The sequence below is a fragment of the Coffea arabica genome, chromosome 2e (genome assembly GCF_036785885.1).
Source record: "Coffea arabica cultivar ET-39 chromosome 2e, Coffea Arabica ET-39 HiFi, whole genome shotgun sequence".
Classification (NCBI taxonomy): domain Eukaryota; kingdom Viridiplantae; phylum Streptophyta; class Magnoliopsida; order Gentianales; family Rubiaceae; genus Coffea; species Coffea arabica.
The window spans coordinates 12,639,768-12,663,486 of NC_092313.1; the positions used below are offsets into that span (position 1 = coordinate 12,639,768).

Here is a 23,719-nt window from a genome sequence, read left to right on the forward strand (position 1 = left end):
TCACTCAATCGCATTCTTCCAATTTGAATTTAGGAAGAAAAAACTTTTTCATTTTACAAAACTACAATTTGATCCTTTTGTTGGATAGTTATGATGCATTTTCCACTATGCTATCGTAATTTTTCTTGTTTAAGAGTAGGGGTTCAAACTTCAAACGATCCTAATCAGGTCGAACACTACACTCAACTGTTCAAATTTATTTGATTATTTTAAATAATTTAAAATTTTATTTATTTATTTGTCAAACTAAGTTTGAACAAATTTTTATCGAACTTGAATGTCATCAAATATAAAATGCTATTTGAATTTAATTTCATGAGTTGGCGAGCTACTAGTTACTAGTCAACCTAAGCTCGAATGACCTCTTACATGATGAAATTAAATTCGCGCATAGACTAATTTGGTTTATCTAGTGTGGAGTAACATATATATATATATATATATAAATAATTTTTTTGGGTCAAAAGTCTAGAAAAGATATACAATGCACGATATTTACCGCACCGAGAAGCACCAATAAAATACACCGGCCCGGACCGGGTACTTACAACCCCGACCGGATCTCTTTAACATTAAATCAGTTCCATCCCGTAGTTTCCTCGTTCCTGCACTGCTAAAACCCAAAACCCCTGAATGAAAATATGTCACAGTTCTGGAAACCGGGAACGGAGAGGCCTCGCCTCATCGACGACGAAGAAGGCGGTGTTCTTTTCTATTCCACATCCGCCCTATCTTCCTCCTCCTCTGGGTACTTCCTTGCTAACCTTTTTTTTAAAAAAAATGTTTTTTGGTTTCAATTTATAGTGGTAATCATTAGTTGAAATAACTCATATAGCAAAGTAAGCATGGTTCTTAAATTTTCTTGAATTACTTGCTCCACTAACGCTTCTTGATTTTATATGCTCACTGAAGTTTCTTGATTTAGTATGGGCAGCATGTGATGCCAAGAAATAACTTATATAGCAAAGTGAGCATGGTTCTTAAATTTTCTTGAATTACTTGCTCCACTAACGCTTCTTGATTTTATATGGTCACTGAAGTTTCTTGATTTAATATGGGTAGTATGTGATGCCAAGAAAGTATGTTTTCTTGAAATTAGATGTTGTAATGATGTAAGCCAAAGATGAGGGTTGCTAAGAAAATGTGTTTCTTGAATGTGTGGAAACCGTAAATATGGAAATGTACCTGAATAACTTTACCTGAATCATTGCCATATTGATTATTGAAATAAAAGACATGGGATTTTCTGTGATATTATTTGTTGACCTGTTAAAGTGATAATATGTTTCTTGAATTATAGAAGTTGTAGTCGTACAGTGGTAATGGGAAGTTTACGTTTGAACTGTTGGTCATTACGATAGTATTGAAGCCAAAGACATGGAATTCTGAGAATGGTTCTTGATTCTTGAGAGTTGTAATATGCTGTTGACAAGTCGATGTTTGGGAGTGGGAGTGTATTTTTCCTTGAATTATTGCGGGGGGCTTCCGAAAGAGAGTATGGGTCTTGAATTGATGTAACCTTAAGAGATGTTGATATTACAGATACGGCTTTGCGAGTGTAGAGAAACAGAGGCAGAGGCTACCAGTGTACAAGTACAGAACCGCTATTCTTTATTTAGTGGAGACTCATGCCACCGCCATTATTGTTGGGGAAACTGGTAGTGGTAAGACCACTCAGATTCCTCAGGTACAATTTTTAGGCTCGCCTAACCCTTCTCTCTGTTTTTACGTATTTATGTTCCTATTCTCGTGCTTGCTTTGTTTAATGCAGAGTGTATATTGTGAATTCTTGAATGGGCTAACTGAGTTTAAATCATCGAGATTGATTTCTCTATTCCTTTCTGGGCTATGTTAAGTTTCATGACTATGGTTGTTGCTCTAATTGCCTGCAGTTCTTGAAAGAAGCTGGTTGGGCAGAAGGGGGGCGCATTATAGCTTGTACTCAACCAAGAAGACTTGCTGTACAGGTTTATTTTTTGTCGTGATTCACCTACACATGCACATCCCAGTATATGTTCTTTTGCCTGATTGTCAAATTTTTAAAACTCTCTCTCTCTCTCTCTCTCTCTCTGCATCTCCATGTACATCTGTACATATGTTTATAGTGGATTGTTTCTCTCCATGTGTGAATCTTGGGAAGCCTACATTTGAAAAGTTATATTAGTACATATAAGATCATTTTTGAGTTGGACATGTCTCCAAGTGCTTTCGCATGATGTATGTGGGATGTGAGTTTGCTAAATCTGTAACTTCTTCTTCTCCTCCTTTGTTTGGGGTGAAATAAAGTGTAATTTCCGGGAAATAACTTGATGCAACTTTTTCCCCCAAAATTGTTTAATGTAGGACTATTGTGGTTTTGGTAGTCTTGCCAGAGAATTTGGTGTGTCAGTGTAGGAAAGAAAACTGCTTGTCTTGTAATGATTCTCAGGTTGCTTTCAGTTTAATCATGTGTACATTAAGATGCTAACAATTCCGATCTAGTTACCACCTTGTTGCAAAATTGCTTGGCAGAAGTAAAGTTATATAGTGTGAGGATATGGCAGATTTTGATAACTCTAAAATTCTGAATTCTATTAAGTTGTCGTAAAATTTCACTTAGTTTTCCATGATTAAGGATTTTTTTTTTTGTTGTGAATTTATGATTTCCGGCTTATCTTCATGCTGACAACTTGAAGTCAGATATTGCCTGCTGCAGCTTTAATTTTTTCCCTTTTTAGATTGGATGCTTCCGTTGTACTTGTCTTATATTAGAAGCTTATAATCATGCACCACATGATTGAGGTTATGACATATGCAGTCAGTGGCATCAAGAGTCGCTGAAGAGATGGGTGTCAAACTTGGTGAAGAAGTTGGTTATACAATTCGGTTTGAGGATGTCACAAATACTGTAAGATTCTTATGTTATACCTTGACAACATTTGGTTGATTAGTATTATTGTAGATTATCAACAATAATACCCTATAACCCTTATCACTGGTGCCTTTCCCTTTCTCATGATTATTTTCTTCCAAACACACACTTCTGTACTTAATTGCTTTGTTTAACCACCCTGGCAGCACAGGACTTAACAAGGATCAAGTTTCTTACAGATGGAGTATTGCTGAGAGAAATGATGGATGATCCTCTCTTGAGCAAGTATAGGTATCAATGTACTAATCATTCATCAAAGTTCATCATCTCTCCTGCCTCCCTTTGATGATAACGCCCTTCCTCATAGATTCTCTCTCTGTTTGCAGCATTTATCTTTGTGGATTATTTTGATTAACTCATTTGGTTCCCATGTATGCATTTTATGTGATGTTTTGGTATTTATGAACTAGTGGTTTCTGGGGTTCATTCAATGGGTTAGAAGTAATGACATGCTTCTAGGTTCCCTTGCTTATTCCACATTCACCAAGTGTGGTCGTGTATAGTGCATAGAAGGCATGAAAAAAAAAAGAGGATATGAGATCTTACACTGACTTTGTTTCATATGTTATGTTTGGGAAATAAGAAATAAGGAGATTTTTAGAACTATATATGCTAGTTGTCATGAGAGACGAGTAACTAGATGGGTTTGGTACTTTGATAAACTACTGAGATATACATTATGTTCTCTTAGATTCTTCCATGTGAAATTGTGTTGCTTGAGGATCTCATTGTTGAATTTGCAATTTTATGGTAGCATTGTTTTGCACTTTGTTTTGTAGTCTGCACGTGAACTGGTTTTTACTGAATCTTAGTTCTCTGATATATTTGCAATTTAAGCCAGTCGATGTAGTGTTACCTGCCTGCATGTCCTCTAGTTCTCTCACATGGATGTAGAAAATAATTGATCGAACCCAATCACTCTAATATAAGGATGCCTTGTGTTTCTTGTCTTGTAAATGTCAAAATTGATGTCTGTATAATGTCTTTTCTAGGTATGTAGCAATTAGTTGCTTACATATGTGCATGACTTTTGATGAGACAGTGTCATAATGGTTGATGAAGCTCATGAAAGATCTCTTTCAACTGACATTTTATTAGGTCTCTTAAAGAAGGTATATATTCTGAATCATTAATTCAGTATGCTTCATGGTTTTGTACAAATGTGAGGCTAATATTTCGAAAATGCAGATTCAACGACGCCGGCCAGAACTGCGTCTTATCATATCATCAGCAACTATTGAAGCAAAAAAGATATCTTCTTTTTTCTCTCCCAGGTTCTTGTCTTGTAGCTTTGCTGTCAGCATTAGATAGGTGCACACATGCATATTCTGTTTAAAGTGAAGATACCTCTAAAGCAACCAGATTGTAAAACAAGAGTAGTTTAATGCCAATATTGTCTATTTAGAAGCTTTAATTTTCCATTAGTGTTCATCTGCCTGTTCATTCTCTTTCTGGTATTTTCTCTATTGTGATAGATAGCTTATGTCGTACTTGCGCCTTGTCATTTAATACTTGAATAAGATTTGAAAGCTCAAAATTTATGTGTAGTCATTGTAGTTTTAATATGACATGATGCAAATTATTGGAGCTCTTTCTTAAAAGAAGCAGGAGGAGCTTCCTGTAACGTTATACCCTTGGGACAGAGTTCAACTTCTACCTAATGGCAGGACAGATCTAAAGGAAATTGCAAATAGAGTGTTAGGAAGGATTGATAGAATATGCTAGTGGTGGTATTCATAGACAAAGATATTGAGGCTTTATTTGCTGAATGAACATCTGTTGTATACAAGCTTAATTGGCTCTGTGGATATTTTAACAATAATGTCTTTTCAGATGAAACTCTGTTTATACATAAGACTGAAGGTCATTTCTTAACTGTTTTGTCTCATTTGTTGGTGGTATAATGGAGTAAGAAAGTTATAATCATGGTAGCCTGCCTCAATTTTATGTTATACTTATTGAGTTGGTTGTTTGTTTGTTGGTGGTGAATCTGGTTTAGTGGTGCCTTTCAGGTCTAGATTCTATGTGACAATGATTAGTTAAGTTGATTGCAAATGAAATAAGCTTCCAGATGCTGTCATGTGATTGTAGTTGATGAACCTCTGCTTACCTAGTCTGTAAATGATGAGTAAGTGGAATAATTTCAACCTGTTGCCTCCTAATCTGAATTTCCATGTGTGCTAAATCTTATGTAAATTTTGAAATAACTCCAACCTTGTTTGGTCTTCCTATATTTACCTACTTTCCTTATGTGGTTCATCATCTGATCTTACATAAAAATTTCCTTTTGATATCATTGTGTTTAACTGATCATAGTTGATGTTGGTGTTTGGAATTGCACTAGTTGATTGTTCTCTAAGAATCTATGTCAATTTTGAATGTGTACTGATAAATCCAGTAAAAGGCGTCAAGCGCTACAGACTGAGGACCATGGACCAAATGCAGAACCTGCCATCCTGTCAGTTGAGGTAAGAGATACTAATTTTATAAATCAATTCATACTATGAAGATTCTTGTTTCTTAGTATCATAAATGTTGGTCATGATATTGGAAGTACTCTAAACAGCTTGATTGACTGTTTTATGTTGTTAATTTTTCATTACTTACAGGGAAGAGGATTTAATGTGGAAATCTTCTATGTTGAGGATCCTGTTCCGGATTATCTTCAGGCGGCTGTTTCGACAGTGTTGTCAATTCATGATCAGGTATTGAAGTTCACAGAAAATGACAATATTGGGGTGGCTGATTATGTGTTGGCACAGCCGATTTATCAACTAGATATTTGTGATGTATGTGGTTGGTTTGGCAAATTTTCCTTATAATAAGATTGCAATCGGAAGAACCGTCTTGGATTTGTTTCTGTGATCCTCTCAGTTGAATATACATGGAAATTAGTTTGAGGTGAATTATAAATGTAAGCCGTGTGGCTTACCATTTGGGTGTATTTGGGTGCTTTTGGTTTACTTTTCCTGTCTTTTGGTTTCATTCTCCTATCCTTCATAGATCGCATCCTAATGGCTGCCATGGATGATGATAGGATGTCTGATCTCTTCATGTAGAGAAATGAATGAAGAATAGAGGTGAAAAAGCGGCATCTCTTTTTTCCAATCCTTTAGCTTAAATCTTACAAAGGGAGAGTATGATATTTTTTAGATGTTTAAATTTGATAAAAGTGCAGGTATTTGCACATTAGTTGCGTCATTTTCCCTACTCCTATATCCTTTGGTAGCTGTCCCAGAACCTCTGCATTTGTGTTTTTTCCTTAATATAAATAGTGCCCTTTACTGTCAATACTTACTGTTCATGGTTTGGCTTTTGTTTGCATTTGTCTCCTGAATCTTGGAAGCATTAATGTTTTCTTACAATTTATTGTTAGCCACCACTCTTTGGCATTTCATTGGTGCATAACACAATTTACCACTAATCATCATGTACGAAGTAATTGTTTATGCACCTATACATTTGTGTTCTCCAGGAGGCGATGGGTGATATCCTCATGTTCCTCACGGGTCAAGATGATATTGATGCTGCGGTACAGTTGCTTTCAGAGGAATCTCGAAATGGTCGAAATCAAGGTAGTTTGCATCTGTTTTTTCATCACTTTATTGATTTGGGAAAGAATAACAGTTGGAAGTTGGATTGTTTTTATTGCATGCTATATAAAGGTTAAAAAGCTGGGATCAATTACCTAAACAATCCAATTTTTATTAGAAACTCGGAAAGTAGTCCAAAATTTTTGGGATTTTCCAGAGTAGAGATTTTATTTCTCTACTTTAAACAGCAATTTCAGAGTCCCATCTCAGATGGCAACTACATAGTCTCATCTAAGATGGTGACTTTAAAGTGGTCATTTAAAAGGGTAACTTTAGTATAAAGAAACTAAAGAAAAAAGGGTGACTAAGACAAGTAACCAAAAGTCACCCTCTCAAATTGCGAGTTTAAAGTTGCTGTCTAAAACTGTGACTTTAAAGTTGCCATCTAAAGTTTTGACTTTGAAGTTTTTGGTTGAAGTGGTGAAATCTGTCATTGGAATATTTAGTAGAAAGTAGACTTACTAGGTAATTGTTTCATTGGTAAAAGAGGGAAAAAGGTAGACAAAGAGAAGCAAAAAATGAATTATCAGTATAATCTTTTGAAAGTCTTTTCACTGGTTTGTGTTCCCTGTAATATGTTATGTTTCTACCTCTTCTTTCTGTTGCATTTGTTGCAGGAAGTAGTGATTTGTGATTTTGCAAATTGGGAAATAGCGAAGATAAATTCTTCTACAATTTTAAGTTGCATTTGAAGCATTTTAAATTCTTCTACAATTTTAAGCTGCGTTTGAAGGGTTAAGTAGTTACTGGATTCTCCTTGAAAGAGGGTAGGGATGTTATTATTGGGAGCAAATGTCAAATTGGTCCCCTCAAGAAGCATTGCGCTTGAGACATGAGATGAAATGCCATCTTTGAGCTAACTTTCTAGTATCAAGTTTTCTGGACCATGCTTGATCATTGAGCAATGAACTTGAGACCTTTATTTTATGTGGGCCAACAAAGATCCTTAGGACCATAACAACTCCCCTCTTGATGTGAATTTGAGAAAACAAGAAGATGAAATTCCACCCAGGGATGGAATTGCATGAAAAATGACCACGCAGTCTGAAAACACAATCGCAATCTTTTTGACTCTGAAAGATCTCTGTACTCATTAACCTTAAAGACCCATCAAATGAAAATTGTCATTCCATGGTAGGAATTGCTTCCTTTCCAAATGTTACACATAGAGAATCAATTGAAATTCTGAGTGAAAGATTCATTCAGCTGCTAATATGTTTACGAAGAGGGGTCCAAACTTGCAATGCTGGAAAGTAGTCTTTTAACAATGCTACTTTCATTCTAGTTCTGCCATGGAGTTCCTCACTAGGGGACCTAATTTAGATTTCTGGAATCCACTTTAGGGGAAAAGCTTAAGCTTGTAGCTTTTGGTCTCATGCTAATTTACTTCTGACTTGCAATACTAGAAAGTAGTCTATTTAAACAATGCAACTTTCATTCTAGTTCTAACATGGAGTTCCTCCGTAGGGAATGTAATTTAGAGATTTCTGGATCCATTTTAGGGGAAAGGCTTAAGCTTGTAGCTTTTCAGCTCATGCTAATTTACTTCTGACTTAAAGCCTTTTATTTAATCTGAGACAAGACAGGCTACAAAGCCATGACATCTGTGTCATATATAAGATAAGCATGAAATATATGGTCTCAGATTCTATTGCATTCTTTTAATTTGTTTACAAATTAATTGTGAATATCGTTTAGTTTAAGTTGTTGATACTTAAGTTGCTTTTTAGATCTGGTAGTTTGGTTATCTACGTGCAAAGTAATATATTATCTGGTAGATTATTAGAGAATAGGTTTTCCTTATTGTCCTTCCTCAGGTTGTAATTTCATTGTGGCGATTATTTTCATATTAGATTTCTCATTAATTGACCGCTATGATTATAAAGGTGAGAACATGCTAATAGAGAAAATCTTTCATTGCACCTTTAAAGTCTTTATTTTGATGAACTTAGTATTCATAAACTCTGTTAAGTTTGTTGTTCAAAACTATAACTGCATAAATTTGGTTTTACAAAGTTGAAACTGAAAGTTAATTGAGGCAAACCATGTGAACTAGATTGTTTTACTCTATTTTGCCTATTCTTTCTGGAAAAGGAATTTCATCGATCGAACAAAAATCTTGGCACATGCCTCCAGTCAGCTGGAGAAAAATAATGGGTTTGTTTGGATAGGAGGTTATTTGAAATATTTATTACTGTAGTACTTTTTGTGATGTGATGTATGTGAGATAAAAAGGTGGTTGGAAATTGAGTGTATGATGCAAGCAAAACAAAATTTGAAATTTTTTTTTTTTAAATCTTGTAATCCAAACACACACTACGTGATTTATCATGCCCCTTCACCTAGTATGTGTTCCGAAAGAATTGGTGATAATACAAATCAAGCTTTGTAGAATCATAAAACTAATTTTCGTTACTTTTCAAGTTTCATCAGTTCTTAGTTCTCATGTTTATTTGCTCAATTGACTAGCAGGATTGATAATATTGCCTCTCTATTCAGGATTGCCACGGGCGGACCAGGTCAGTTCTAATAATTTGGTATTTGTTAGATATCTTTTCCTTCTTCTTAGTCAACCTATGAATGTGTACGCTGCTTTAATTTTAGGATCTTGTGTTTTCTCCAACTCCCAGAGGAAAGAGAAAGGTGGTGATATCAACAAACATTGCAGAGACATCATTGACTTTGGAGGTGATTAGGCGGCAAAAAATGTTTATGACTATCATATCATCGAGTTAAACTAACAAGTTTCCATCAATTTAATTTGTTTTTTACTTTATTTTTTATTCAGGGTATTGTGTATGTTGTTGACAGTGGATTCTCAAAGCAACGGTTCTACAACCCGGTATGCTGTTGGCTCTCCTCTTTTTAACATTTGGAGTACCACTGCTAGCACTTCGTTTTTTTCCCCCTCCCCCTGGTGCACGTTGTTAATGGAATTGTAATTTTCTTTATAGTTCTACATGTCTGATTTGGATTTGCTATTTGATTACTTTTTAAGGTTTTTGTCTACCTATATCTGTCATGATTGGGAAAAGTCCATATTCCTGAGCATGAGCATTTGCTTCTATTACGTGAAGACTCATGTTGTAAGCCAGAGTATATCCTATGTTACAATGTTTTAATAGCCTGTCTTTAACAAGCATAATGAGCTTGAGTTTGAAATGTTAGGTTTATTTTTTTGATTCTTGCTGCTTTTGAATGCATCGAAATTGATTTTCTTATTAGAACTTTTTCTTCCTTTTTGAAGCTTATATTTGTTAAGCTCTTACTAGGACTGGGAAATTTCCTCACTTGCAGCATTCCCATGAGCAGCTTAAAATATGTGATTGATGGGTCACATCTTATTGTCATTTTACTACAGATTACGGATATTGAGAGTCTCATAGTGGCACCCATATCCAAGGCATCTGCTCGACAAAGGGCTGGTAGAGCTGGAAGAGTTCGACCAGGAAAGTGCTACAGGTGCAAACTATTCTAGAGCAACTACTGAAATACTTTCTTGTCTCAGGACTGTTTAAAATGACTGGATGTCAAATTATTAATTAATTACACGTTAGTCAGGTCAGGATTTAGGTTGTCAGTTTTACTACTGTATCTTCAACATTCTCTCAAGATCTAAAGTCTGGTGGTGTCAAAACTTTGGTTGATGTGGTGCTTTCCTCCTGCTCTCGTGTTGCGCATAGCTACTACTTTTATATTTGTGTTCCACTCGTATTGTTTGACAAGTGAAATAGTTAGGTCTAGAATTTAAATTCTTTGTATGTTGCACATTTATATTCAACCCTCTACCTAGATCTAGAGTTTGCAGTGTCAAAATTTTGGCTGATGGGTTCCTTGCCTTCCTACTCCAGTGCACCACAGAGCTACTTCTTTCACAATTGTGTTCCACTCCTACAGTTTGACAAGTGAAATAGTTTGGACTGGAATGCAAACTTTATATGTTGCACTTTTATTCCACTAGTTCTTTTAAATGTTTGTTGCAATTTCTTGTAATTTTTTTCCTCCTAAGTTATTCTACTAATCAGGACTACCACTTGGGTAAAATGTTTCACTCTTACAACTTCCTGGTTTTGTTTACTCAGGAAAAAAAAAACTTTGGCTTTCTTAGCTACCTGCATGTAAGATCTTCTAGTATTCTTTTTCAGTTAATGAGGAGAAAGAATGAAGAGCAGCAGTACAGGTTACTTTAAGATCATTTTGTTAGGTCTATTGCGGGGAGATCTATCTTGCTCATCTTGCTTGGAAGACTGTTAGAAATTTAACAATTGATTCTAGGTGGGGAATTTGGTAGATTGTGTCCCAAAAGACCAATCTAGGAGAAATCTACTGTTAACTCTTCGCTAAAATTATCAAGAAGGATCATTGTATCTGCGCAAAATTCATTTTTGCATATAGTAACATGTCACTCCAAATAGTCCCCAAGATTTAGTACATGTTTCCAAATTTTCCTTTGGATATCATAGTTTCGCATCTGTTACAAGATAGCTATTCAGGCATTGGAATAGCCGAATAGGTTGTTTTCAAGGTGAATATGACTTCAATGGAGCAACATAAAAAAAAAAAAAAAAGAAAAGAAATTTCTTGCGGCTGACTTTCAATGTTATAGGGAGGATGTTTTCAGTGGTTTAAGTTGTTATATTTAGATTTGCATGGTTGGTCTTCCTGTGCAATTTTTTTGCATAACCTCCAAGTGTGCAATACTTTTCTACCAAGTAAAAATACACAGGAAGACCAGGGATTCAACTTTCACCTCATCTAATGTGGCTTAAACTTCTATATTTACAAAAAAAAGTTTGCTACTGTCGTTGCCTTGAGCAGGCTCTACACAGAACAATACTTCCTCAAAGAGATGTCTGCTGAGGGCATTCCAGAGATCCAGAGATCAAATCTTGTGTCCTCAGTGATTCAGGTATGCTTCAGGTAGAGTGCATGTGATTATACTGTTAAAAGATATCTGGTTTGAGAATTTTTGAGCTACATGCTCAACTTTGCTGGCATTTTTTGGATTAGACGTAAAGTTCTTTCCATCCCTTTTTTTGTTAAGATCGTTTAGAGGTTGTAATTGTTCTCTTTGTGAGAACTTTTGTAGCTTCAGTGCGTTTCTGTTGAGAAAGCACCCACTAGAAGTCTATGGCACTTGTGATAGAATGGTTAGCTTTCCCTCCCCTGCTATAGCTACATGCATGATAATGGAAGACTGGGAATACCAGATATAAGATGATAGTTGAAACTTGAATAGTTTGGATGCTCAGTTTCCCTGTACAAAATGGTGGAAGATACCAAACCATGCTTTACCTGCTTGTGTGATAATTTTTAATTGGTGCATTGGGATGGTAGGTAACATGATGACATGGTCTTTTTGAATAAATAAGTCAATGCCAGATTGTATTAAGCTAGAAGGTACTCTGAGCTGTTTCTGTTATATCTCTGCCTCAGCTTCTTGATAATGCTTTTTTGTAACATCTTTTGCTTCTCAAAAGCTTTGGTATAAAATATTTTTCTTCTGTTTATAGTTTTCTCATAATCACTTTTTTTTAATGAATAATAATTGTCCAAAAGCATTAGTGGTTGTCACTCTCTCAAGGTAAAATTTATTTGGAACTTATCTCTTTGGTTCTGTTTGCTTTATCTGACATCATTTTCCTTGATAAAGTGTCCTCTAGTATGATATTGCTTTTCTAATACTGGTTTGGATTTGCTTGTTGAAGCTCATAGGAAATGTTCAAGTACTCATTTGTCTAATATAATGTTGCAGTTAAAGGCTTTAGGGATAGATAATATTTTGGGTTTTGATTGGCTGGCATCTCCATCATCCGAGGCCATGATTAGAGCACTAGAAGTACTATATTCTCTTGGTGTCCTTGACAGTGATGCCAAATTAACCTCGCCTGATGGATTTCAAGTTGCAGAGATTCCTTTGGTATGCTACTGTCATCAGCATTTTAATCTTTGGGATGCATACATATTGTTAAATTACCAAATTCGAGTTAATGTAGATTTGCAGGTTTGCTTCATTATTGAAAATGCTTGCTATGTGTTCTTTGGATAAATGAAACATTCTCAGACGATGTGGAAACAATAAAGAAAATAAGATAAAGCAGGAGTTTATTGACCTGTAATTGGGTTCCCAGTTCTTCTTGTCTAACCATGTTAAAATCCTTACTTGATATTTATTACAATTCTCCATTCAGGACTATTTTCAATTCAGATCTTGTTTTCCCTTTCTTTTTCTTCTTGTGAAAGCTATCTTTCATGGGGGGCTTAGCATGGGCTATTACGCGTCACTAATATATTAATATCTCTTTTGATTGTTGTTTTACTTTTGCAACCATATAAAGAATTATCCAATTATTGAATGGTGCTTCTTGGTGCTTTTGAAGTATGTTGTGCTTGGTGCTTAAAAAGTACTATTTCTTCAAATTACGAACTGTCATTTACTTGTCAATGTGGCCTTGCTGCATTTTTTTTTTGTAACCTTAATGATGCCAGCATTATATGTTTTCCTACATTGGGATAAGTGCTTCTCTTCATTTCATGTTTAATTTGCGTACTGAACATAATGGTGGCAAGTGATAAGTTCAGCAAAAGATGGAGTTGATGTTTGACTTTTTCTCATCCGGATGGTTGTGTACCAGTTGTTGTACTACTACTTTTCTGTTATTCCATCTTGCTTAGATTGTGTTTTCAATATGTATGCATTTTCTTTCAATCTGTTCCTTCATTTCTAGTTCTATCATTTCCTTGCAATTGTTGTCTTAGTTTATATGAGAGATTACTGGATTGGTGGTTGGGCTGCCATAATTTGTGACTGCTTGTATGGCTAAGTCTATATTAAGCAGACAGGGGCCAACAAAGTAGTTGTGTTACCCTTTTTTTTTTTTTTTACAGAGTTTCAAACTGGATGGAAAACAGATTCTATATTGATCTCAAGTTTTGGAGATTCTGCATTTCACTGGATTGGCCTGATGTACCTTGTAAACACGATAGTTGCTGGAGACACTATTATTGTTCTGAAGCTTAGATTCAGTTTGGAAGAAAGTGCAATTTACTAAGTTCAGATTACTTTAGACTCTATGAGGTGTCAGTAAGACATCTCAACTTTAGGACCACAGCTATACTAGTACTGCAAACTGATTCATGGCCACATTTTGAATGGATGAGGTTATGAGATACAGTTTAACAGAATAGCCTTAAATCTAGTTCCAAAATTAAGCTTTGAAGAAGTTTGTATGTGCTAGTAATCTGGTTGAAAGGAGCCGCTTTCCCACCCCTTTCCTCCCATTTTTGGAAGCCTCACCCTGTTGACCCTGTTGACTTATGCCTAGAAAAGACTAAATCCATGATTCAGTGCTTAAACTTTGGGAAACTTGGTAAGAAAGAAATGCTATGCTGCCAGGTTGCCACAACGTATTTCATCAGTTGACCAAAGACTTGGAGCCATTTTGTTTACATGATTTTGAGCTTTTTTTTTTTCAATGTTAATTGTTTGTTTTTGGCTGGTGAATCATGAACTTATTGGCAATCTCATTGAATATTTTATAGCCTGAGTGGAACTAAGGTTTGATGGTTAGCCCCAGTTGAGCTTGGTCTTTGGCTAGCATTGGCAATGTTTAGATCAGGACTGACCCCAGGTCCTCAACCGTAGTATTCTGGCCCAATTGCAATCAAGCATTTTTTTAATTCTTCCTTTACGTTGTTAGGACTAAAAATTTTTAATTTGGTCTTGCAATATTTTGATTAGCTTTAGAAGACTGTTGTTTGTATAAGTCTAGTTGAGACAGGAACGACTGAATTTGCTCTTTGATTATGAATTTCATGTTTCTGGTAGGACCCAATGATCTCAAAGACGATCTTAGCTTCTAACCAGTATGGTTGTTCTGAGGAAGTCATTACAATTGCTGCACTTCTGTCCATGCAGGTAAAACTTACTGTTTCACTTTTTTTTATTTAAGAAGTGGGGAGGGGGAAGGGGGATTTGAACCCAGGGCTTTAACCTTAGACACTAGACCAAGGCGGCCTCGGCTGTTTTTAGTTATTCTTTTTTATTTTTACCACATTTTTGAGCAATTGATATGAAGTATAATCTTTTTTGTTAGTTAATTTATCTTCTTTTATCTTCAAACTTTATCTTTATCTTTTTTATTTTGGCAGTCAATCTGGATTTCTGCTAGGGGAACTGAAAAAGAACTGGATGAAGTCAAGTTGAGATTTGCTGCTGCTGAGGTTCTTCTTGATCTGCTCTTTTTAACATTTTTACATTGTAGCAAAATGTTACCATTCCGAAAAATACTATTTCAACACGTTTGATGGAAGTTAATAATGTATTAGGTCATTGATAGATTTTTCATTGTATTCATAAGGTGCATGTGAGTATTACCAGAGCATGAATGACTTGATACTGTGGCTTAGAAATGCAGCTCCCAAAGGTCAAAGAAGTATGGGTTTCTGTTTCTTGTTGCTTTAGTTAGAAATTTTTTTTTCTCTCACCTTTCACCTTTTAGCTGTTAAACACGACTTAGTTGGAGTTTCGGTGTTTACATATTAGCTTTCTCCTGGACTTGGGTGAGCCTAGCATTTTGATTATGTATATCTGCAGAAGGATTAGCATTTTGTTTCTAAATTTCTGAAGTCTCATCTAGGTCCCTTGTTATCTGATAAACCAAGTGAGGATTGACTTACTAAGTGAATGATATGTGGATGAAGTGTTGCTCTCTCTCTCTCTCTCTCTGTTTTTTTTTTTAAGAAATTTTTTTTTTTTACTCTCTCTCTCTCTTTTTATAAGAAATGTGTTTACTTTCCTTTTCTTATCTTCCAATATATAAAGTGAATGCAGAGCATGAACCTTCGCATATTTTGCAGGGAGATCATGTGACCTTCTTGAATGTCTACAAAGGATTTATTCAGTCTAATAAATCATCAAAGTGGTGCCACAAGAACTTCATAAATTACAATGCCATGGTAAACTTGTCAATCTAACTTATCTACAGGTGTTTGGACTTTATCCATGTGTGGTTAGCGTTTATATGTTTTTCTTGAATGGAAGTTGTTAATTGCTTTTGAGTTCTTAGTATAATTGTCTTCTATTTTAACATATTTGGCAATCCTTTTGCAGAAAAGGGCTTTGGAAGTTAGAGAGCAACTCAGAAGAATTGCTCAGAGGCTAGGCATAGTTTTAAAATCTTGTGAGGGTGACATACAGGCAAGTCAATTTGCAATACTTGATTGATCGATTCCAAGGATAGAGGTTCAGTTGGTCATTTAATAACCTGCTTGGATAAACTGCTTTCTGCATTATTGTCTTTCCCAGCATTCAGTGAATTTTCAAGACAGTTGGAAGCCTTACCTATTCAATTTTGACTCATCCTCTGCTCAGCTAATAGGGATGAAATAGATGCAGCAATTTAATAATGATACAAAGTCTTTATTTAGTTATTCCTTTCATATACTGCTTGTACTTTGGCTTGATTATAAATTTGATGGTAAACACATAGAGTGGCAATATTTAGAGGTTTAGGTATTTATTCTTACATCTACAGAATTCCTCAATGTTACAAGTATCTATAATGTTGCTGATCAAGCTTTGAGAGGAATTGATTGAATATCTCTTAAAAGTTGACATGTAAATGGAGGAAATAGAGACTGAATTGTCAGGCAGTTTTCTGTTGGCATTACTTCTGTTTTCTGTTGTAGATAAGTAAACTTGTGCTATTGACTTCATTGTTTGATTGAATATTCATTGTTTTCTTTGGGTCATTTTACAGGTTGTAAGAAAGGCAATCACTGCTGGATTTTTTGCCAATGCCTGTCGCTTAGAAGTACGAAACTTCAATGGAATAATGCTCTTTTTTTTTTTATTGGGGGAAAAACACTCATTTTTCATAATTTTTCTCCTGGGAACTAACTATTTTTCTCTATTGAATACCTCGGTAACAGCCATACAGCTATAATGGGACGTACAAGACTGTGAGAACTTCTCAAGAAGTGTATATCCACCCTTCATCTGTATTATTCAGGTCAGTAAAACTCTTTGATGTGATTTACTTTGTCTAGGAGAATTCTGGAATCAGTAAATTTTTGCACTTTGGAAGGGCCTGCAATTTGGAGAATGACCTAGTTTTTATTCTATATAACTAACGACCAATTGTACTCATGGAAGTTTTCCCGTCTTAGTGTTTAATGCATGCGAAAATGAGTAAAAAGCTTTGCAGCCTTTTACTAATAAAGAAGGCATATCTTCCAGCTTATTCGTTACATGTATGTGAAAATTTTCTTATCTTGTAGAGTGTTGGTAAGAATGCCCTTGAGAATAAATTATTGGAAATTTCTCCCTCTGTGGCAAATAATAAGCTCTCTTTTCTAGAAATTTTCCTTAATGCATCGACACATAACGTGCTTATATTGAGCTAAACAAGCTTTTTAATAATAAGCTTTTTTATTTTTTTTCAACCAACATCAATATTGGTATATATATATATATATATTAACCCTTGAAAGTACAAGAGTTAATTTCAAAAAAGGGCCTCAGCCCTCCTATCATTTTCTGTAGCTTCTGTTAGCCAAACTGGGAAGTTATATCCCATTCTATGTCATTAACTAGCTTTGTTGCAAAATGTGCTGGCTTGTAGCTGATCTAAATACAGAAAGGAAAGTTCCAAGCTTTTTACATGTTTCTGATTTCTCTCAAATAGTGCTTATATTCTCTTGTAGGGTTGCTCAGTTTTCTTGACCTTTGTTTTCGGAGCAAGTATACGTTTTTATTAGTTCAATGTGTTAACCTGTTTAACAGTTGAATTCCATTGTTTTCTTTCTTGAATCATTAATTACAGAGTTAATCCGAAGTGGGTTATATACAATTCACTTGTTTCAACTGATCGCCAATACATGCGGAATGTCATCTCCATAGATCCTTCTTGGCTCAGGGAGGCAGCTCCCCACTTCTATCAGCATCAGCAACCAAAACCCATAGCTCATTGACATTAGACCATTTTAAGAAATCTAATTGCATTATGTACCCTTTGTCATAGTTCCGTGATTGGGCAGGTGAATCCTTTCCATTTGGATCTCTAAAATGTCGTTCATTTTGTCACATTCTTTAGCAGTTTCTGTACTTCTGCAAATGCTAATACATATACATGTTTCAGTTTCTGTACTCCATTTTCTTGCTAGGACACAATTCAACCAAATAAAACTGAAACGCATTTTTTCCCCCAAAGGGAGACTCCAATAACAAAAAACTCCCTGTAGTTCAAGTTAAAAAAGTTTGTTAAAAATATTGATTGCTTAATAGCAATCTCAATAGGAAAAAGTTTATCTTCACAAACTTGGATAGAGCTACAAAATAGAATCAGATTAGATATTCAACACAATTTGAAATTGTATTTCGTGCGCATAAGCTTTAATTTTCTAATGGTACCTTTGGGTTCTCGTTTATTTTCTTGTACATTTTGTAAGGATCAACTTAATTTCTTGTTTATCTTTTGAATTTCAATTCCAAAATCGGTATTTTTATACGTAACACTCTTCAGAAACTATGTTTTATTTTGATAATTACTTTGCCAAGTGGACAAATTTAAACATTTTAAATTCATTGTCTATCCTCCCTTTCATTTGGTCATTCATTCTAAATTTCTTAACCAATGCATTGCTTCTAATCTTTACCATTTCTATTCTTCTTTATGTCTTTTGTTAATTTTACCGGATTTGATAGAAATAACAGCTTGAGGGATAGGCTTATGAACAAAGAATTATCCCAAGTATCATACTCTTTTTTTTTTTTTTTTCCGAAACGATAGAATTTTATAACTTGAGAAAGCTTTACACTTTTGGAGCAAAGGCTCCTATCTTTACAAGAGTGCATTTAGCACTACAAAGTGGCATAATTCCACTCCAAATCACAAAAATTCAACAGAGCAATTTTGCTCAAACTATAGCATAAGCTATCATTGTCATCATGCAATCTTCCAAAAGAGCACATTCGAAACCATAATGACATTTGCTTGACGTCCTCCAAGATGACATCTAATGCTGTATTACATGCTTTCCTTTTTTGGAACTGTACCATCATGTTTTTGTTTTCAAGCCTGATGTTGATTTTCCTCCATTCTTTCCTTGCTGCCTTGACCATGCATAATCTCACTGCCTCTGCCAGGTCTTGATCTTTGTTCCCTGATGATCTCTCTCTTAGTGACCAGGCTGCTATTCCTTGGTTTGCAGCATTCAAGGCTGTGATGCCAATGCCAAAGGAACTGTTTCCCTTCTGATGTTGAATTGCAATCTTCAGAGTTACCGCCTCAATGTCTGCTTGTTCCCCTTGTCCACTTTCCTGTTGCCTTCTTGTTTCTACTGTGCTCCTCCTCGGATTGTGTTGAACTGCATCCAGGTACTCCTTCCATTCCGTAGTTGCCTTTTCACTTACTTTAAAAGGCTCCTTTTGCAGTGAGTTGAAAACTCTTGCATTTCTAGCTTTCCAAATCTGCCATAGCACATTAACTGTTAAGGCTATGTGCTCATCCCCTTCGTTCCTAGCTCTTGCATTCATCATCATATTCCACCACTGTTTGAAGCATCCAGTTTGGTCTTGAAGTCCATCCCATTGTACCATTGCAAATTTCCATATTTCTTTTGCTTTCTTACACTGCAATAGTACATGCTCGATAGTCTCCATATTCTCTCCACACCCACAGCATACTGGATCTCCTTTTCTTGTTCTGTTGAAAATCTGAGCCTTGACTGGAAGTCCATTGTTGATGCATTTCCACACAAATATTTTCATTTTGTGTTTGATAGGCATCTTCCATAGAGCTTCCCACAGTTCCTTGTTTGATTGTTGATAACTGCATCCTTCCTCTCTGCTTCGTTTTGCCTTTTTGTCCCTTTCCTTTTGTTGCAGGATTTTGTATCCATTTGCCACTGTGTATTGACCATTGTTGTTGTGCTTCCATATCATTCTATCTTCTTGGTCAGACCAGCTTATTGGAATGCTCAAAATGTGTTCTGCATCTTCCTTGTGAAAAACCTTGTAAATCAGATTTCTGTTCCACCTGTGTTGGACCATGAGTTGTGAGACTTTTTTCAATTCACTGCCCTCTGGTTTCTGTGTCCTTATCCTTCCATCTCTACCATTGTTGATCCATTTGTCATCCCAGATGTTAGTGCCTTTTCCGTTTCCCACTTTCTTTTGACAGCCATCTTTGATCACCTCTCTAGCACTCATAAGACTTTGCCAAATCCAGGATGCATTCCTTGGCACTTTTCCTTCTAACACTGACCCTCCTGGGAAGTATTTCTCCTTCAATACTTTACTTACCAAAAGATTTGGTTGTGTCATTATTCTCCATACCTGTTTTGCTAGCAAAGCTTTATTGAACATTTGAATATCCTTGAATCCCATCCCACCCTCTGCCTTGCTTCTGGTGAATTTGTCCCATGCTATCCAATGTTGCTTGTCCTTCATTTCTTTTTGTCCCCACCAACATCTTGCCATCATGGAGCTAATTTCCTTACAAAGCTTCCTAGGGAGTTTATAACAGGACATTGCATACGTAGGAGTAGCCATTGTCACTGCTTTCATCAAGGTTTCTTTCCCAGCAGTGCTTAGCAATTTTGTCTTCCAATGGTCCATTTTCTTTCTGATCTTGTCCTTTATGAAGCCAAATATTTGATCTTTGGTCCTTGTGATGATCATAGGCAGCCCAAGATATTTCCCTTGACTCACTGCCTGGATCTTTCCCAGCTCCATTTTTATTGAATCCTTTGTTTTCTGATCAGTATTTTTGCTGAAAAAAATTGAGGATTTCTCCAGGTTGATAAGCTGGCCTGAAGCTGCCTCGTACTTTTCTAGAATTGTCTTCAATTCATTGGCCTCCTGTTGACCTGCTTTGCTCAATATCAGTGAATCATCTGCAAAAAAAAGATGAGTTAGTGCAGGTCCATATTTGCTGATCTTCATGCCTTTCATTTTTTGAGTTGCCTCTGCTTTCCTTAGCAGACTTGAGAATCCTTCTGAGCAAATTAGGAACAGGTAAGGTGACAGAGGGTCACCTTGCCTTAGCCCTCTTTCTGGCTTTACGAACTCTCTTGCTTCTCCATTAACACTGTAAGAGTAAGACACAGTAGTAATGCATTTCATTATCCACTTTACCCAGATTTCACAGAAGCCCATTTTTCTCATCATAGCTCTCAAGTAATCCCATTCGACCCTATCATAGGCTTTAGACATATCCAATTTTACAGCCATGCATCCCATATGCCCTTTCTTTTTATTTTTCAGATTGTGAAGAAACTCATGAGCTAGGATAACATTATCAAGAATTTGTCTACCTGCCACAAAAGCTGATTGGTTTTTGCTTATGCACATGTCTAACACAGGTTTAAGACGATTGACTAGGATTTTTGAGATGATTTTGTATAAAACAGAACACAAACTAATAGGCCTATAATGCATTAAGCCAGTAGGAATGGGAATTTTGGGAATCAGGGACACCAGAGTATGGTTTATGGATTTGAGCATGTGACCTGAATGAAAAAAAGCTTGAATTGCCTCAACAATGTCATTTTTAATGATTTCCCAATAAGTCTGGTAAAAAAGGGGTGACATTCCATCATTGCCCGGGGCTTTATTGGGATTCATTGAAAACACAGCTGTCCTAATTTCATGTTCGTCCACAGGTCTGACAAGGATTCTGTTCATTTGATCTGTGATTTTTGTTGGAATCCCCTCAAGTATCTCCTGAATGCTATTCTTTCTTGTTGGTGTCTTTGATGCAGTGAATAACTGTCTATAGTATTTGGCTATTTCCTGTCCCACTGCTTCCTCCGAATCTGTCCAGCTCCCATCCTCTTTCTGCAATTGGTTCATTCTATTTGCTCTTCTTCTTCCATTAACAACTGCATGAAAGTATTTAGAATTCTTGTCCCCCTCCCTCAGCCATTGCAATCTTGCCTTTTGACTCCAGAATTTTTCTTCTTCCTGGTATGCCTCTTTCAATTGTTTTTTCAAGGACCTCACTTCCTCTTTGGCCAGCTTCCTCTCCTGCCCCCTTTTTCCTTCTAACTTGCATTTGATCTCATCTATCTTTTTTTTGGTATTACCAATCTTGTTTTTGTGCCATTTCAAAAGACATATCCTGCAATTTGTGATTTTCTTTGTAACCTTAAACATTCTGGATCCTTCACATTGAGTTTTCCAGGCCTCTTTGACTACCTGGTATCCATCTTCATATTGCACCCATCTTTTATCAAAAAAGAATCTTTTTTTCCTCCTTTTATTTGCTGGGCATGTGTCTAGCAGTAGAATACTATGGTCTGATGCCCAATTTTCAACATGTGTGCATTTTGCATTGTGGAACACCTCGAGCCACTCAGGGGAGCATAAGCCTCTGTCTAGTCTTTCTTTTATTTCCACTTCTTCATCCCAGCTATTCCTCCATGTCCATGGGACTCCTTCAAATCCTATATCCACCAAATTGTTCCTGTTGATGAATTCTCTGAAATCTCTAAAAGTCCATTCTTCCCTGTTCCTTCCACCCCATTTTTCCTCCTTACACCTTATATCATTGAAGTCTCCTATAATCATCACTTTCTCACCCCATAGTCTTTTCCTTTCAGTTAACATGGTCCATTGTTGTTTCCTCACCTGTCTATCACAGCTGGCGTAGATTGCTATTATCCTCCAATTCACTCTTGTTTCATCATCTTCTATCAAAGCTTCAATGGTGAATTCAGTATGCTGAAGTTCCTTTATATGAACTGCATCAGTCCAAAATAATGCCATTCCGCCAGCCTTATTGACTGCATCCACTATATAGCAGTTCTCCATGCCCATTTTTTTTTTAAGTTTAAGCATCATAGTTTCCTTATTTTTAGTTTCACTCATCATGATCATGTCAGGGGAGAGGAGCTTTTTAAACTCCCTCAGTTGGGGAACTGTCAAGGGGCTCCCTGCTCCTTGACAATTCCACACCATTATCTTCATGGACCACTGGGGGACCAGTTAAGGCTGATCGCCATCCCTTCCCCTTGTGATCCACTCTGGTCATTTGCATTTTCACATCTTAACTTCTTACCTGTCTGTTCCTGTTCTGAGTACTCTTCCATTTCTTCATCCCTTAACTGAAATTTCCTTTTTCCCAGTTCTTGAGGTTCATTCTGTTGTGCTGTGATATCCCTCAAAGGTTGTTTTTGTCTGTATTGCATTTTGATTCCTCGTCTGTTCCTCCCTGTTCCTTTTGATTTCAGTTCCTCACCTGCCTCTTTTGTGCCTGAATCTACTTGCATGTGTTCTGTATCTTTATTTTTGTTCCCCACTAGCAAGTCAGTGTTAGATCCTTCTTTTGTTATCTCCTGCATCACTGCATTCACTGGCTTCTGCATTAATGGAGTGTTCATCCTTTGTTCCATTTGATTGTCAACAGAATCCGTCATCCTCCCTTCATCCTCTTCCTGCTCCCAACTCAATTGACCTTTCCCCATCATCTGCTTTTCTCCAACTTCTTTACCACTGTTCCACTCTGGAAGCACCCGTGATGTGGTAGGTTCTACATTCCTGTCTCCTTCTTTTCCATGTCCCCTGTTACCCACTGCCCTATACTCCCCTATAAGTTCCTTCTGTGGTTCTGGGGGGCTTTGAAACTTAGGGATGAGTTCTCCATTCCTATAGAACCAATGTTGTTTATCATTACCCTTACTGTGAGAGTGAGTAGTTTCCTTTTGGGGCGACAGTTTCCCTCCCCCTGCTCTCATCCAAGGGCCATATTGGTTCTCACTCTGTCCTCTACTTAGTATAATTTGTGTCTTGCAACTTCTCTCACTATGACCAATCAATCCACAATGGTAGCAAAAGTCTGGGCTTCTTTCATATTTAAACTGTAACCATTTATATCCCCCCTCTAGTTTCACAGCTGTTCCTCTAGGCAGGGGTTGGCTTAAGTCCACTGTAACCCACAGTTTCAAATGTTTCCCTTCTTTTCCTCCCCCTTGTGGTATGATTACCTCCTTTACTTCTGCAAATATACTCCCAATTTTCCTTCCCACTTCCTTGGCAATCCAGTGTATCGGCAAATTCCATACCTGTACCCATAATGGAGCTAAGTTAAAAGCTTCTTCATCTTCTTCAATCCCTGCTCTCCATGGTCTAAGAACCAGGATCTGATTATCCATGATCCACGGACCTCCATTTAGGATTTTTTCCCTTTCTTCCACTCTCGAGATAAGAAAC

General features: G+C 36.4%; 1 protein-coding gene across 4 annotated transcripts; it reads left to right on the plus strand.

Moving 5' to 3' along the window:
• The first annotated feature begins 530 nt into the window (after positions 1-530).
• Positions 531-17,653, plus strand: LOC113731026 (probable pre-mRNA-splicing factor ATP-dependent RNA helicase DEAH9). 4 transcript variants are annotated; one of them, XM_027256060.2, is made up of 23 exons: positions 531-748; positions 1,543-1,687; positions 1,893-1,967; positions 2,798-2,887; positions 3,063-3,142; positions 3,954-4,023; positions 4,100-4,185; positions 5,310-5,379; positions 5,521-5,616; positions 6,387-6,486; positions 8,974-9,023; positions 9,109-9,192; positions 9,293-9,346; positions 9,866-9,966; positions 11,323-11,413; positions 12,260-12,424; positions 14,333-14,422; positions 14,656-14,727; positions 15,364-15,462; positions 15,617-15,703; positions 16,266-16,319; positions 16,438-16,517; positions 17,331-17,653. In XM_027256060.2, the coding sequence occupies exons 1-23, from the start codon at positions 642-644 to the stop codon at positions 17,476-17,478; spliced, it is 2,094 nt and encodes a 697-aa protein (XP_027111861.1). In that variant the 5' UTR covers positions 531-641; the 3' UTR covers positions 17,479-17,653. The 4 variants fall into 4 exon arrangements, with proteins under 4 accessions (XP_027111861.1, XP_027111863.1, XP_071935133.1 ...); XM_027256062.2 differs by having other exon boundaries at positions 8,977-9,023; XM_072079032.1 differs by having other exon boundaries at positions 9,004-9,023.
• The last annotated feature ends 6,066 nt before the right edge of the window (positions 17,654-23,719 follow it).

Coding starts and splice junctions, on each gene's coding strand:
- LOC113731026 (XM_027256060.2), top strand. CDS start 642: ATGTCACAGTTCTGGAAACCGGGAACGGAGAGGCCTCGCCTCATCGAC. Junction 2,888..3,062: donor TTGAGGATGTCACAAATACT/GTAAGATTCTTA, acceptor CTGGCAGCACAG/GACTTAACAAGGATCAAGTT. Junction 16,518..17,330: donor CCTTCATCTGTATTATTCAG/GTCAGTAAAACT, acceptor CATTAATTACAG/AGTTAATCCGAAGTGGGTTA.